The sequence below is a fragment of the Gekko japonicus genome, unplaced genomic scaffold (assembly GCF_001447785.1).
Source record: "Gekko japonicus isolate JY-2015 unplaced genomic scaffold, Gekko_japonicus_V1.1 scaffold1107, whole genome shotgun sequence".
Classification (NCBI taxonomy): Eukaryota; Metazoa; Chordata; class Lepidosauria; order Squamata; family Gekkonidae; genus Gekko; species Gekko japonicus.
Window position 1 is genome coordinate 417,967 of NW_015175392.1, and position 11,183 is coordinate 429,149.

General features: G+C 43.0%; 1 protein-coding gene and 1 non-coding gene across 2 annotated transcripts in view; one reads left to right on the forward strand and one right to left on the reverse strand.

The window, feature by feature from the left end:
- DIAPH3 (diaphanous related formin 3) overlaps window positions 1–10,364 on the reverse strand; it is a 141,857-nt gene extending 131,493 nt beyond the window's left edge. Inside the window, exons 1-5 of the mRNA XM_015425654.1 lie at window positions 10,231–10,364; window positions 9,691–9,796; window positions 5,143–5,253; window positions 4,743–4,861; window positions 4,165–4,281 (exon numbers count right to left, since the gene is read on the reverse strand). Coding sequence (XP_015281140.1) covers window positions 4,165–4,281; window positions 4,743–4,861; window positions 5,143–5,253; window positions 9,691–9,796; window positions 10,231–10,349 — 572 coding nt within the window. The 5' untranslated portion in view covers window positions 10,350–10,364. The remainder of the gene's footprint in view (window positions 1–4,164; window positions 4,282–4,742; window positions 4,862–5,142; window positions 5,254–9,690; window positions 9,797–10,230) is intronic.
- Window positions 836–907, forward strand: TRNAS-GGA. The gene has a single exon. It is a non-coding gene; the product is annotated as a tRNA-Ser (tRNA).
- Window positions 10,365–11,183: the final 819 nt, after the last annotated feature.

Consider the following 11,183-nt stretch of genomic DNA (forward strand, 5'->3'; position numbering starts at 1 on the left):
CAGATGCTGTCGGCTCCGCTGGAAGTCTGAAGCTGCTGAAGCTGATTACACACTGGAGATCTGCGTCCGTTCTTGTATTGAATTGTTATTGTTCCCAGTCCATGTGAGTAAAAGTATGGAAACCACAGCAACTTAAAGGGAACACCCTGATGAAGGATGAACTTTGAAATGTTGTAATCAAACATCCGGACACAACGTTGCATTATTAAATTAGTTCCCCATTAGTCTGTGGATTTTTCTACTGTAGTGTATTACACAAGTTCTTAATTGTTTCCATTTTGTATTTTTCTTATGTGACTACTTTGTATTCACTACTTTCTATTACATATTTCTTTAGGCACCATGGCCCCTGATAACACTTTCTCTGGTGCTTGGCGAATGCTTCTGGGGAAGTGGGCAGGGCCAGGTGGGGCTTTTGTCCAGCAAGACTTTTGACTGGCCACCAGAGATCTGATTGGTTGTGCAGATTTTTTTTAAATGTTGCTTCAGCAGCAGCTGCGTCCGCAACACCGTGTGACTAAAAGAAAGGGGGCAACAGCCATTCTGTGGTTGCCTCTGTCCCCTGCAGCAGCCATGCTGTACCCACCACACTGTGTCAGAATTCCAAAGGTGCCCACATGGTCAAAAGGCTTGGGGACCCCTGCTTTAGGCATTCAGGTTGCTCTCCCTTCCCAGCAGAAATCTCAAGACTTTTCCTTATTTGTATTCACTCTGGCAACCTACCAACCTGTTCCAGAGGAGCAGCAAAAACAGCAGTCTAGCAACACTTTAAAGACTTAATATTTTTATTCCAACATAAAGTTTCCTGGACAAAAACCCACTTCATCAGATGGGAGGGGCTGTGGCTCAGTGGTACAGCATCTGCTTGGAATGCAGAAGGTCCCAGGTTCAATCCCTGGCATCTCCAGTTAAAAAGGACCAGAAAACAGGTGATGTGAAAGACCTTTGGAGACCCTGGAGAGCTGCTGCCAGTCTAAGTAAACAATACTGACTTTGATGCACCAAGGGTCTGATTCAGTAGAAGGCAGCGTCATGTGATTCATGTGACATTTATGTATGAAAAATAAACTAAGAGCAATTTTCAAGGTCAACGAAAATATTATGTTGGAATCAAATCTTGGTAGCCTTTAAGATGCCACTAGACCTGTTTATAAAACCTACGTGAATGGTAACGAAGTTGGAAAGAAACTGTTATAATACGGCCTGCTTCACTATATAAAAGTTAGACCTCAACACACCGTGGAAAGTGTTCACTTCCTATCCTTGCCAAGCTCCTAAGATTTCCTTGCCACTGCTCCTCAGATTTCTCAAGCTTTCTGATGTCCAAAAGGAAGCATCTGAATCCTGATAATTAGAGCTGTTTAAAGCTCTGCCTCCCAACCTTTTTGGTATGGTGACCAGTGTTCCCTCTAAGCTGAGGCAGTGTGAGCTAGCTCACGGTTTTTTAGCCTCCAGCTCACAGATTTTTTGTCTTTGCTCAGGAAGGATGGCTCCAGATCAAAGTTACTTTGACTCCCCCAATTTACATCCACCAAAACTTCAACAACAGCATGTGTCTATCTTACTGTATGCCGACGATGCTGTCATCTTAGCTACAACACCAGTTGGCCTTAGAAGAGCTTTCAGTAAGTTTGCAGACTTTTGTAACAATAAGGAACTAACAATAAATTTTAAAAAAACCAATGTTATGGCCTTCCGGGCCAAACAAAAGAAAATAATCTGGTCTGTAAATGAACACTCATTAGAGCAGGTTTCCTGCTTTAAATACTTAGGTATGGTCCTTCAATCAAATGGGGCAAGGAAAGCCCATATACAGTATGTCGCCTCTCAAGGTGAAAGAACAGCCAATGCTATTGTTAAATTCTATCGCACCAAAGGGGCTTATTATGTGCCAACTGCCCAAAAACTCTTTCAAGCAAAGGCAGTTGGACAGATGCTCTATGGCACTTTTATTGGCCTCCTTCCTCTAGTTTTGCCCCCTTAGAGCGAGTTCAGTCCAAATTTCTCAGAGCAGTTCTTCAGGTCCCGAGGTGTGTATCGAATACACTGATCCGTCTAGAGACAGGTGCTATATCAATGGAAGCCTAAATTACTTTAGCTTCACTCCAGTATTGGCTTAAACTAAATTTCCATCATCAGGGACTAACCCACTTGTTACTCTCAGACAACTTTCAATCCAAATAGCTGAGAGCAGTTCATAAAAAATTATATGAACTTGGTTTTTCCCCCCAAGTGCTTTTGAATATGTGTTGGGATGTAGCAAAATCAGCCCTAAAACAGAGAATGATGGACATGGAGAGACAGACAGATTCTGTCAAATGTCGCTTGCAACCCATGTCCTATTTATCACAGCTTGATACAAGTTTAGGAAAACCTTCACATTAGCCAGATGTGAGGCTTTCCCCTCCGTGATACTTGAGGGCAGATTCAAAAGGATCCCCAATGAATATAGACTTTGTTGATGCGGCTCAGGAGAGACAGAAACTACTGAGCACATGATGCTCAGATGTAACTGGTATAAGAAGATCCGTGACAAATATATTACTCCTCTCGTAACAGATATGGTGGGACAATCAGGTGCTGAGCAATGTAACCGATTGTTAATTGATGGGAACTGGACAATTACCAAAACTGTGGCAAAGTTTTGGGTAGCATGCTACTGCATCCAAAATACACAATCAAATATATAATAATAGTTGCCTAATAGTCTCTGTTTTATGTTCTTCTTTTACTTTATTACGCTCAACTGTATTTTTATAGAGTTTTATTTTACTGTTCTAAATTCAGTTATATGAATGTTATATTTAAGCATTTGTGTTCTATGGCTTGTTGCCGTAATAAATGCCTGACAGACTGTATGCAGTAGCCAAGTCGCTCACTCACGACTTTAATGCCAGTAGCTCACAAGGTAGAATTTTTGCTCACAAGACTCCACAGCTTAGAGGGAGCACTGCTGGTGACCCACAAGTCCAAATTTACCTGGCATGATGACCCACATTAAAAAACTGAGCATGTACAAATTGATAAAACAGCAAAGCTAAAGGACAGAGTAATATCTACAAGATGATTTGCAGTAGTCAAGCCCAGAGAGATTCCAGTAGCAACTCTTGCACAGCTTTTGAGTTTAGGAAGGGAACATGATCACCACCACCACCACAGGAAGGTGGTCAAGATGCTGAGCCTGCCTGCTAAGCAGAGAGGAGGTGACACTCTACATGTTTACGAATATGCTCCTTCCTATTGGGGAGAACACAACGTTCAGCAGCTGACATTTGCATTCTTCCACAGCAACAACCAACAGCAGTGGGAAAGGCAACATAGCACGGGACACAAAAAGCCAGTCCACGTGTCATTTTCGGTTATCAACAGACAAGAACGGTCTGTTCAAGTGAGTACATCTGGCAGTACTGGACAAGTCTTGACTTTTAAAAAAAAACAAAACAAGAAGAAACCTTCTGCAAATCATGAAAGAATAGAGTTCTCCCACAATCTGCATGAACACTCATTAACAAGAGTAAGCTGACTCCAATAGCAGTAATATATTGCTGTGTTCGGGGGGGGGGGGGGGGGAGATGTACTTTTTTGCAGCCCTGTACTATATAGGAGCTGCGGTGGCTCAAGTGGTTAAGACGCTGAACTGCAGGCTGTGGAAGGTCAGTAGTTCAGCAGTTCAAGACCCGAGTTGCCGCATGATGGAGTGAGCTTCCGTCTCTAGTTCCAGCTCCTGCCAATCTAGCAGTTCAAAAGCAAGAAATTGCAAGTAGATAAATAGGTACCACTTCGGTGGGAAGGTAACAGCGTTCCATGCGCCTTGGTGTTTAGTCATGCCGGCCACATGACCACGGAAACGTCTTCGGACAGCGCTGGCTCTTCGGCTTGGAAACGGAGATGAGCACCGCAACCCTAGAGTCGGATTCGACTGGCTTTCGAGCAAGGGAACCTTTACCTTTTAACTATATAGGACCTTGATCCTCTTCACAGACTCCACATAACCCGACAACTCCCCCCACTAGCCTGTTGCCCCTTTTTAAAAAAAGCTATCAGTTGTGTCAGTTCACAGCACTTTTAAAAGTTTTAATCTACCTGCAGGGAAAAAACTCTAATGGGTAATTATTATGCAATCCCTTAACCACAATAGTAGTTGTTGTTGCCGGGTTCCCTTACCGTACATAATAGTCATTCCGAATCAGCAAAAGATGCTGGAGTATAGACAGAAAATAGCCTTCCGCGTTTGTATCTTTAACTGTGTTCCACACCATGTTGTAAACATCCTTTGATTCAGTAAGCAAGTCAAGGAAGATAACTCTAGCCTGGACTCTTAAGTTAAGCAAAAACAAAGTCAGTCTTTAGTACCTGATGCCATGTACACATTTTAGGGTAAGTTAACGAAAGCCACCACAACTCACATAGCTGGCCCAAAGTGCCCTCTTTTTTTCCCAGTAATGAAGAGAACAACAGGGTGGACCAAAAAACTGCCCCAAAAGTGAGAAGTTAGATGAGAGTAGGCTTCTATTATCAGAGGCAGTCTTACTCATCAGAGACCATGTTTGGATCTAAGCCACTGTACACACCGTTAACTTCCATCTTGGTTTTTAGTGGAAAAATCAGCATACCCAACTTTCAATGGCATAAGGGGAAAAAACTTGTAGCAGGAAGTGCACCAGGATTACAAAATCACAGAGCCACTCCATTTGGGACACTAGACTGAATTTTTCGGGCACTGTCTAATTTCAAAAGGATATTCTAGCTCTGCTCGGATATCATCTAAACGATGTGAGAATTCAGTCATGTCCTCCTCTTTGTGTTCAACAAATACTTTGAGCTGGATATCCAAAGCATCGTTCTTCATGCATTTCAATTGCTAAAGTTAAAAAAAACAAACAAAACAATTAACAGAATAATGAAATGTAGTATTTTGATCAGAGGGATTTTCAAACACAAAAATGATGTTTTCCGAGCGTAGAACGGCTGGTTCTTAAATTGTACTTTATTTCATTTTTAGCTACAAGTTTCCATTCTTTTTTTAAATGCACAGTCTTATTCTTTATAAATCATTCCAGAAGGGACTTGATACAACTTCCTGTCATCTCACATGTCTTCTGATTTAAATATTAATGCACATGCATAGTACAGGGCACTTACAGGCAACCGTTCTCTCAATCCACAGCGCATAAATTCATTTCTAATGTGAAGCCTGAAGTCCAGATCCTCAGGTGATGTAACAAGGGCATTGATGAGCTGCATGCAAGCTACCTGCAAAACATTGAAGCGGCAGCATTTAGCTTTCAGTATTTGCTCATGCTGGAGACATATTTCAATATGTTTTAAATCAGGCCTTGACAAATTTTTCTTCAGATGTAGGCGCTTGTCCAAAAATTCAGGAGGCAGACTCAGCCATAACAAAGACAGTATATTCATCATTAAACTTCAAGCAGATCTCTGAAGAGAGGGCACAGACATTTCCTAGGAGTAATTACCAAACAAAATTTTTACATCACCCCTTTAACTGCTGATGTTTAAAAAAACTGAAAGGCTACTAGGATCTTGGTGTAAACTGTTCAAGCCACTCTTTCTATGTACAGGGACACTGTATATATGTAGTTCCATATCGTGGGTTTCCCCACCTACGGTCTGAAAGTGGTACCCAACCACCCAAAGTTTTGCCATCTCTCCTCTACTGTTTGTCTAAACTAGACCAGAGTTTCCCCACCTCAAGTCCTGATATTCTGACCCATGTGTGCGTACCTTGTGCCGGTTTAGGTGTAATGCTTTGAAAGCAGAAAAAAGCAAGAGTCTAGTAGCACGTTAAAGACTAACAAAATTTGTGGCTGGATATGAGCTTCCATTAGTCACTGCTCATTTCTTTTTGCATTTTGTTATATTCTGAAATTTTTTAGAAAGTTGTCTATGGCTTCAACTATAGTAATTCCAGAGAAATGCATATTGCGCTTTGAACTAAGCTGTGTAATTCTGGTGGCGTTAGAGGCACGGAGATGCCATGACCTTCGCTAAGGAGAGTGTTTGAAAACTTTTAAAGGGAATTTTTAAAGGGAAGGGCTTTGCAAGTGCAACAGAACCTTTTTTCTTGTGCCTTCCTAGTCAACCTTTTGACAGTTCTCCCTTTAGTATATGGAAAGGGAGGGAGGATGTTTTAGCCATTTCCAGATAGCGCACATTCTGCATTAATAGCAGGCAGCATTAAAAAAATGAAAAAAGAGGCAGAACATTGCTTCAGACATGAACATGCCATATCTTACAGGCAAAGTATATATTATCACAAGCATGTAATAAAATCCTCCTAGGGTTTTAAAAAAGAAAAGATTCCCCAGGAGGCCATGTTTTGAATTGAAAGCAGGTGGGGCAGGTGCATGTACTTAAGCCATTTTATTGTTTAATGCTTGCAACTCAGTGATAAAGAATCTGCCCAGGAAAAATGCACTTGCTATCTATTGCCTCCCTGGGCTCTCCTTGCACTGTGCTCCCTGGCTCTGCCTTTTGAAGCAGAGCTCCAACCCTGCTTTGTAGGCAAGGCTTTTGAGAAGGGGGAGAACTGCTTGATTCGCTGGTTCCCGTCTGCAGCAGAAGCCCTAGGAGGTGGGGCTCGGGCTGCCAGCCCACCCTCTTCCGTATCCCTCCATTCCCTGCCTCTGGCAAAGCAGTGCCTAAAAGCCTGGGGTTGGAGTGCTACTTAACAGGGTGGGCCGGCAGCTCCTCCCCAGGTTCTTAAGCAGTGCTACAGCCTGCCTTTTATGTGCAGATTTCAGCTTGTAATAAAAGGCAGGGCTGGTGCGTTAGTTCGTTGCCTAAGAGGCTCAGTGGGAGCTGCCAGCCAAAATTCTGAAATGCCACTCCATTCCCCCCTTCTTAGGTAAGGCTTTTTTCTGGGGGGGGGGAGCTGTACCTAACAGGCAGGAAAGCAGAGAACTACTCAAGAGGGTGGAGCAGCTTCACTCCAGCTTCCACAGTTCACTAAGGAACTGCTATGGAAGTCAGCTCCGTCAGGTCGTCAGGGGGGTTGTAAAGAAACAGAAGGTGCGCCACGAGGAAGGGTCATGGTGTCCTCCTCACTTGTCAAGGACTGCTCTGCTGTGACGGTCTTAGGTATCCGGTGATCTAATCATATCCTATTGTAGCAGGGACTCCTTTGCATATTAGGCGACACACCCCTAATGTAGCCAATCCTCCAAGAGCTTACAGAGCTCTTCTTACAGGGGCTGCTGCAAGCTCTTGGAGGACTGGCTACATTAGGGGTGTGTCGCCTAATATGCAAAGGAGTTCCTGCTACACAAAGAGCCCAGCATGTAAAGCCTTCCAGATTCCTGACTTGGGGGAATGGGACAATTTGGTACAACTATAAAATAGCATCTACACTAACAGTCAATGTGGCCTGAGACTGGACGGACCCAGAGTCAAATCCCCAGTGTGCTCTGTGGGTTCACTGGCTGACCACGGGAAAGTTGCTTTCTCTTAACCTAACCTGCTTCACAGCCCTTGGCCTGGGTGGCCCAGGCTGCCCCGCTCTTGTCAGATCTCAGAAGCTAAGCAGGGTCAGCCCTGGCGAGTACTTGGATGCAGAGTTCCCTCTAAGCTGAGTTAGTGTGAGCTAGCTCACAGGTTTTTAGCCTTCAGCTCACACATTTTTTGTCTTAGCTCAGGAAGGGATGGCTCCAGAGCAAAATGATTTATGCAGCAGCCAGATCACTCGCTCACAACTTTAATGCCAGTAGCCCACAAAGTAGAATTTTTGCTCACAGGACTCCATAGCTTAGAGGGAGCATTGCTTGGGTGGGAGACCAGTGAGAAAGTCCAGGGGTGCTACGCAGAGGCAGGCAATGGCAGACCACCTCTGAATATATCTTGCCTTGAAAACCCCATGAGGGATCGCCGTAAGTCGACGGCGACTCGATGGCATTTCCCACCACCAACAACCTGCTTGGTATGAGTTCAAAATGAGGAGAGAAGCACGAGAACTGCCTGAGATCCGTGGGGAAAAGGTGGGAGAAAACGTGATCACTAGGCAGGCTCTTAGGTACTGAAGAATATTAATGTTAACCAAGATTGTGCAATGTTTTGCAGGAAAACCTTTTCAACTCGTACCAGAAATTCCCTCTTGCAGATAATCTATTACGGCCTCATGGGAAAAACTGCATTCCTTTCAGGAGCTCTCCTGCTGTGCTATGCTAATGCAGACATGCACACTTCAAGAGCTCTCTTAAGTGGATTTTTTTTTCCAAAACATACAAAAACTGAAGCACTTGAACTTTCAAGTCCAAGACAAATATCAGATCCATTTATCTGTAGGGGCTAAGTAGACAAGGAAATATTTGAAGAAGGAAATATTTACAAAATAGGCAGGAGGGCTTGCAAGGGCTAACCTTAATTACCAAGACCTGCTGGATGGAGAACAGCATGGTGCCACGCCTTTGCCACAGTTTCAAAAACTAGACCATCATAATTTCCACTGCCCCCTTAAAGAAAAACATACCTATCAGCCTGGCTGTGAGAAGATGCTTACAGAAGTTTCTTACAAGATCTTAACCAATGAAGCTTGCGGTCGTCAAGGATCAGGGAACCGCATGAAAACAGCTAGGGGATCAGCTGAAGACTGAGAGGTTTTGGACTGTTTAGTACTAACCCATTCATATGCATTACTTTTCAGTATAAGCTACTCTACAGTTTTGCAGGGCGACTACAGGCTTCAGGAAGTGGACAGACATGAGCAGATCATTATCTAACAATCGAGGACTTTGTTTTGTATGTCAAAAATCTCCCAGGAGGTTTTGCATTAAGTTTCCAAAAAGTGTGGAGTTCTCAACCTGATCAAGTCCTTGGTTTGCTAACTAGATTGCTACCACCCTGTTTGACCACAAGATCCTCAAAAGGGCTTACATTTTCTAAATACAGTATTAACTTCGGCTCTGTCACCCCTCCCCAACTCCCACCATACTGGGGGGGGGGGGTCAGAATACCAGTTGCTTGGATGGTGTGCACTTTAGCTCGTTCTTCCAAGATCTAGAGATCTTTTAATGCTCCGGTTGCCAAACAGAGAAGAGCCAAAGACTTCTTTGCCTTCAGCGTAGTATCTTTGAGGAGCTAGTTAGTCAGTTTAGACCCTTATTTTATATTCAAATTGTACACCAGTCTGAATTAACCCAGCACGAAGTGAGCAGTACCTCCCGAAAGCTCCTATCCTTCCACAAATCTTGAGTCTTTGACATGCTCCTGGACTCTTGCTCTTTCCTACTAACACGGCTACCCATCTTGATCTAACCCAGCACTGTTTTACCTTAAGATCTTACCAATGTAGGATTGGATCTTATGACCATGTTCCACATGTACTTCATTCCTGCCACAACTCAGCTTGCTTCCTCTGCCACTAGTACTTCTGTTTGTGCAAGATCCCTGGATTTCAATGTGGGCAAAGTGTGTGAGGAACAGGATCATAGGGTCTAAGCCCTTATCTTCATTGTGGTAGAGAGGATAGACATAAATTGCTATTAGGGCTTAAGTGAGGTGGTATCAGTGTGTTTAAGCTTCAGCATAACAGGACAGTCATTATCCACCAGCATAACCGCATCTATGTTTCTCTGCCTATCCATCTACCCCACTGTTTCCTTTTCCTCAAGTAAATCCAATGCAAGTGCTACATTGATTTGGTATGGAAGTGCCACAAAGAAAGCTATCGTTTACTTGCAAATGGACTGAATTCCCTTGAAGGCCTTCCACAATGGGGCAGAATCTGTCATTGCTTCTTTCTTCTGCTGCTGCAGTCAATGCTTCCAAAATTTTTTCGAGGCTGTCGTTTAAAAAAAAAAAAGGACAACAAATTGTTTTGACAGGCACTATGGGTGCTTGAAGCTTTTTACAAGCTCTTTCCAAAAAAAACCCCAACCTATAATGAATTGCTAGGCTGTAGTTACCTAGACACAAAGAATTTAATTCAGAATCTGGCAACTGGTATGGAATTTTTGTTTTCTAAAGCCCATGTCCCTGTCATGGTTCCACAGATGTTTGAAAAACAGATCTGTAAACAAACCATTGTTTTCAGGAGGTTCTCTTCAAAAACGGAGCTTTTTGGCTAGCCTCATGGCTTGGTTGCACTACTTATTTTCAAAACTATTCTTTCCATCCTGGCGCACAGCTTATAACTCATGCTGCACTAGTTTAAACTACAACAATTCTTTTCAGTGTTTGTGAACAGACTCGCCACTCAAACAATACTTTACTTACATGTTTTCCTCGCCAACGATACATATCGCAGAAAGAAGCTTAACTACATCAGTCATCATATTGGTTTGCTTGGGATCGATAGCCTTAGCCAGTAGCAAAAGACTTCTCTGCTCACCCATTATTTTTTCCAAACCATACTGAAGAGGAAAAAGAAATTGTTTAGCGGGAAGCGTAATGTTCAGTCAACTAAAATACTGTTCAAGAAGGTCCAGGTCCACAAGGCCAACAGGTCTCCCGACCTCTTGTGAAGCAAAGCTACCCTTTCTGGAAAGGTTGCAAACAGCAACAGCGGTGTGATGACAGTACTCTCAGACACACAATTCACAAACCATGTACACAAAGTTTTCAGCAGCTGATCAAGACTGCCACAAGCAGTATCTTGCTTTGCTGGACTGTTTCCTATTTAAATGCATACATACATATCTGTCCATAAAGCAGACAAGCATGGAAGCCATTAAAATGTTTTCCCCCTCTCAACTAAATAAATCAACAGTTACTGGAACTCATACCCAAAATGACCTGCCTGTTTCAATCCTGACAACTGCAACTTGTACAATTTTGTTTTTCTGCATGGCTTACATGTCAATATTGAATTTCTTTTTTCTTTAACTGGCTTTGGCTTCCAACATATATACACGTTCCATGAAGATGAGAAGACTGGGGTAAAAAAATTTCATGGAAGTTAGACAATATTCTTTCCCTTGCTCCCTCTCCATGTTTGCCAATGGAAGAACAAAACCTCGTCTTTTTTCCACACAACAGGGAAAAACGGAGGCAAAGTTAAAAACATGCTTAGAAAGCATTTCTGAGTAGAAGGTAGCTAACAATTTAAGACTGCGTGACATTAAAAGAGGACTTTGAGAGCAGAGAATATGAGCATCCTATGGAGAAGAATGCTTCCCCCAAGCACTGTCAATTTCCTCAAAAATGATGTTTATTTAAAACCTTACAGG